Source organism: Morone saxatilis, unplaced genomic scaffold (assembly GCF_004916995.1).
Source record: "Morone saxatilis isolate NCDOM2014 unplaced genomic scaffold, NCSU_SB_2.0 Contig14, whole genome shotgun sequence".
NCBI classification, from domain to species: domain Eukaryota; kingdom Metazoa; phylum Chordata; class Actinopteri; family Moronidae; genus Morone; species Morone saxatilis.
Window position 1 is genome coordinate 270,983 of NW_023339696.1, and position 4,953 is coordinate 275,935.

Sequence of the window (4,953 nt, forward strand, 5' to 3'; positions counted from 1 at the left end):
ATGTTTCTTGCCCGCCAGGTAACCATGGTAATCACGTGACTGCAAAGTATGAATAAATGGGAAAAACCAGTAAACTCACAGATATTTTTCACTGTGTGGCAAGCAAAGCCTTTAACTAGAGAATGCCTGGCTGCAAGTAAAAAGAAAAAACAAACATCACTATGACCCTTTTAACAACGTTAATGAAAAATTCCCTGATCTTTTCTTTAGCATCACAATCAGTGCAAATTTCCACTTGTACAAAACACAATAAATAAGAACAGGAAATCAAACTTACTGTGAAAATGAATTTGCTGTAGACCACATTGGCTTTACAGTAACTTAACATGGCTTGTTGAATTCTTCTGAATTTGTGTTGTGCTATGTGCTGGTCCAGAGCTCCAGTGAGAATGGCAGCAGATGGGCGTCCAGCCCCAGAGATGGTGCCCCTAGCTGGGATTACCGCCCCAGGTCTACCTAGCTACAATGAGGCTCTGACCCGCATTGGGCAGCACGATGCTCCGCCACCTCCATATTCAGGGTAAGTGGATGCTCCAATATGCACATGCACCTTACATGGATGCAGGCCAGTGTCTGTAGCAGTCCAAGATCCAGCCAAACACCTACAAAAAGAATACAAGTGTGGACCTTACATTTTTTTATTTTATCACCACTACTGTATGCACACTGTATTTACCTTGCTAACTTTGTATCAAAGAAACACCTTTTGTAGCACGTTTATTTCAATTAACGAGAAGCACCTTGATGTTCCAGACAACCATTATCTACACACCATGTTACACACCATGTTACACCATCAAACATAGAAATATCATCATCATGGTTTTCTTTCTTCTTTTGTTTTTGGTAAAACTGTCAAGTCATCTATTATATCTATAATAAATCTATAGTAATATTGTAAATTGTCTTAAAAATGGAAATCAACACGATTGAATGATCTATTGTGGTCACATTTCAGTCATAGGCTTAATTTCAGTAAATAAAATGAATGGCTTGAATAGCTAAGTCATTCATAACAATAAGGTTAAATATTACAGCAGCAGTTATGTAATGTACAACTCAAAAATCACAACCACCTTAACTTTTCTTGCGTTGATGAATTGTACTCATTTTGCAGTTCCCATTCAGTATTTTCTATTTTCATTTTTTTGTCTGTTGTATTCTCTGGATCTTCAGATGCATTGTCTCTTCCATTTATGTGTATTTGATTAAATTGTAATTAAGGGGGGTTTATATTCAGACTCCATTTTGATGTTGCGCCTTAAGGAGTTACATTCCAACCAAATACTCATCTCTTTTTGAACAAAAACACTCACTGTTGGACCCTCATAGACCGTGCTGCTGGGTACAAGAACTCTCACACAGATCTTTCCTCTCTCTGACCACAGGGGTGCGCCATCGGAGAGTGCTGATCCAGGAGACAACGAATGAGAGGGCTGGCATAGCCTCTTCATTATGCTTGATGGGCACTGGTGGTTTGAGTGAACTTTGAAATATTGAATTATTTTTTGATATACTGTATTTATGAGTGAAGTTGGGACAGGTTGATCTGCGTATTACTGTCTATTACTGATTGTTGAGGGTGGGTACCATGTTTGTGGTTGCACTGTTCACACAACAATAGACAATCCATTCATTCTACGTGTTTTATACAATAAATCACATACGATCACACATGGCTTGAGTCCTTTTATTTATCTATTGGAACTTTTCAAGTCAGTAGGGAGTACACACTGCTGTCACCATATCATTCATTTTTATATGTTGCAACTTGTGTGTTTGTTATTTATTATAGAATTACAGCTGGCTTCAGAAGGTGAGCTCTTTCACCAGAGTCTACTGTCTTCCACAATGCTACACCACACTGCGCTGCTGTGCATGACAAATTGTGCGTGAGTGTGTGTGTGTGTGTGTGTGTGAGCGAGGGAGGGAAGGAGAGGATGAACGCCAGCCCAGTCATTCCTCTTAAAAATGGCGTCTTGTGAACAAAAGGAGCGAAAATAGCTTTAGTGAGCCGTGTGTGAGCGGCAGGAGGACAGCAGTCGGCGCTGGATCAGTGTGAACACAGCCTCGCTTATTAAAGAACGTAGAGCATCTGTTCTACGGCCCATCCGCTTCACACAGGAGACAATAGACAGTGAAATATAAGGGGAGAGGAGAGGAGAGGAGGGAGGAGGTGCTCTTGGCTGCTGTGACCCCCTCCCCTCCTCCTTCTCTCGCTCCTTCTCCTCCCTCCATTCCTCCCAGTCTAAAGGCTCGTCAAGCGGAGAAATAAACAGAAGCGAGCGCAGAGAAGAGAAGACATTCCTCCCTCCCCTCCCCCCTTGCTATCTGCCCATCTTCATCCCTTTCTTTCATGGAGAGGAATTACCCCGCTGCAGGCTTTGGAGATCTAGGGGCTGGGACGGGATGGAGTTACGACAGATCGGCCAAAGCAAGGTAAGCCTCGGTGGGCAACTGTATGCTCCTCTGGGTGCACCAGTGTGCTTAACAATGCCACGGGCATAGCGCTGCCTGCGCCTGCATTCAGCCAGGCTGCACGGTGCTCCTACACGGCCACCAGTCTCAGGTACAGCCAGCCGTATTGTCATTCGGAGGAGGGGAGGGGAGGGGTATGGGGGCTGTCTCCAAAATGCATGGAATGCGATGGAAGGTTAATAGTGATACGGAGACAGAGGAGAGGGAAGGGGGATGGGTTGCTTGAAGCCGAGTCTGTTATTTAAAAAAAAAAATAGAAAGAAAGAAAGATCACATGTAGGTTCCAGCACTGCATTGTCCCTGCTGCAGCTTTGTCTTGCTTCTGACTTAACGTGACAGGAGCACCCGCAGGTTGGTTGGCAAGGTTGATTGGTACACTACTAATTGGCTACAAATCAAAGCAGTGCAATGTGCACAGTTGCTGTCTAGCTGTCTAGCAAAGGAAAACAAGCCCTGCATTCTATGAGATATATGAAATATGAAACAAAAAACTGATAATGAAGCGAAATACAGAGCATTGTGTTTAATTAATTAAGTTTATATAAAAGAGTTGATCCTCAAACAGCACTGTTCCGGGAGATAATGACAGCACCTGCATTCACACACTCAGTGACTGTGGGATATGGCTGATGATGCTGTGAATGAACTTGTTGGCTCCAACATCAAAGGTGACGTTCTCCTTATTAGTAAACATTACTTTACAACAGTGGCACATAACAGACAAACGTGCCCCGGCTGTCATACGTCACCTAATTAAAGTTATCTGTAAATAACGCTGATATTAAGTTAATATTAGCCAGCACCATGTTAACATTAGGTAACTTTCAGTTCAGTCAGATTATACATTCAGCTAACGGTACCTTCTCCAGTGTCTGACAGTGAACACATCTGTGCGGCAGGCAGCTGTGGCTTGTGTTCCATCAAACTGGCACCTCTGTGAGGCTGTACAGCAACCGTTAGCAAACATGCTAATGTCCACTAATATAGGAAACGCCGTCTTCAGTGCTAGCAAACTATAACATTCAGCCCGTGTCGGTGATTCTGAGCTTTCACTGTTATAAATGACACATTACACGTCAGTGTTCTGTTTTACAATTGCGGCCTCGAGCCATGCTAAAGTTAGCTAGCTCCTGTTAGCTTTGCTCCCCAGTTAGCGGTCGCCTTGACAACCACTTAGTCTTTCGTCAGACTCCATGAGTTCCATCTCTGGAACAGATAGGGTTAGTTGCATGCATGATGCTTTTCTTTACACTACACAAACGTACGTATGAGAACACGTTCACATGTACAGTAGTTGATCTCACTGCCTCATGCTGCTCTGGTTGAAAGTGAGAGCTGATGCTGTTAATAATAATAATAATGTGCATATTCCTGCTTCACACAGCCCAGGCTGCAGTCACCTGCCACTATACCAGAGTATCCAAGGTGACGGAAAAAAAGATTCTGTTAGTCATAATAATGAGAACGTTTCTCAGTATTTTGACATAGTATCTCAAAATATTGAGACATCATTATTGTTAACACAGCAACAACAAAAAACAGTTCTGACTCTTCAAATGTTAATTTATTTTTTCTAGTAAAGTACATAAAAAATCTTCAAAATACTTTGTCTTTCATACAACATAAAGCCTGTCAAACATATAATAATAATATAATATATAATTAATTATTATTATGGACCGATAATTTATCAGCTATAGTTTAATTATCAGAATAATACATAATATAAATTTCCCATTATAAACAAATCATTTATTGGCCCCAATAACTATCGTGCATCTCTATTTTGAAGCTTTAGAGGGTGTTCTATTGTTTAATTGTTTTTATAGTTGGCATTCATGTGCTGCAGTTGAACTTGAAGTTATTTAAGGTAGTTGTGTGAGCCATGTCCTGTTCCTGGAAGAAAATAGAACAGTTGAAGTAAAGCAGATGACATACATTGCCTATAGCAGGAAAAGAATGGATGGAGCAGGCAGTATATTCATAACAGTAAAAAAGAATTATGGAAACAGATTGACTGTCCTAGTGATATATTTATTGGAAATTTTTATATTATATTCAATTAATAACAATAACAGGAAAGAACAACTGATAAACAATGAATCCAAATAGTGAACCCAATAACTCCAGGAAGTTTGTGTAAAACTGATTATTTCCTGTGAATATTGGAGATGAGTTTCCCTGATTTTCTGTATTATGTATTAATTTGATTTTTAACAATCTTCAACTTCAGTGCTTTCTTCTCCCCGATGCTTGACCATTGTTCTAATAGCTGTTAGGTTATTTTAAAGGTCCAGTGTGGAGTATTTAGCGGCATCTAGCGATGTGGATGCAGTTTGCGACTCAGTAGTTTCACCCTCCCCTCCCTATCTAGAGTTTGGTTTATCTGTACTGGGAAACTATAGAAATATGGCGGTTCAACATGGCGACCTCCACAGAAGGCGACCTGTGGTTAAGGCTGCTCAATTAATCGAA

General features: G+C 41.0%; 2 protein-coding genes across 2 annotated transcripts in view; both read left to right on the forward strand.

Moving 5' to 3' along the window:
• Positions 1–1,652, forward strand: part of prrg2 (proline rich Gla (G-carboxyglutamic acid) 2) — a gene marked incomplete in the record, with an annotated part of 5,729 nt that extends 4,077 nt beyond the window's left edge. Inside the window, 2 exon segments of the mRNA XM_035654652.1 lie at positions 377–520; positions 1,389–1,652. Coding sequence (XP_035510545.1) covers positions 377–520; positions 1,389–1,431 — 187 coding nt within the window.
• A 348-nt stretch (positions 1,653–2,000) lies between these two features.
• The window catches only part of prr12b (proline rich 12b), a gene marked incomplete in the record, with an annotated part of 32,358 nt that continues 29,405 nt past the window's right edge, over positions 2,001–4,953 (forward strand). The window contains 1 exon segment of the mRNA XM_035654943.1: positions 2,001–2,439. Coding sequence (XP_035510836.1) covers positions 2,357–2,439 — 83 coding nt within the window.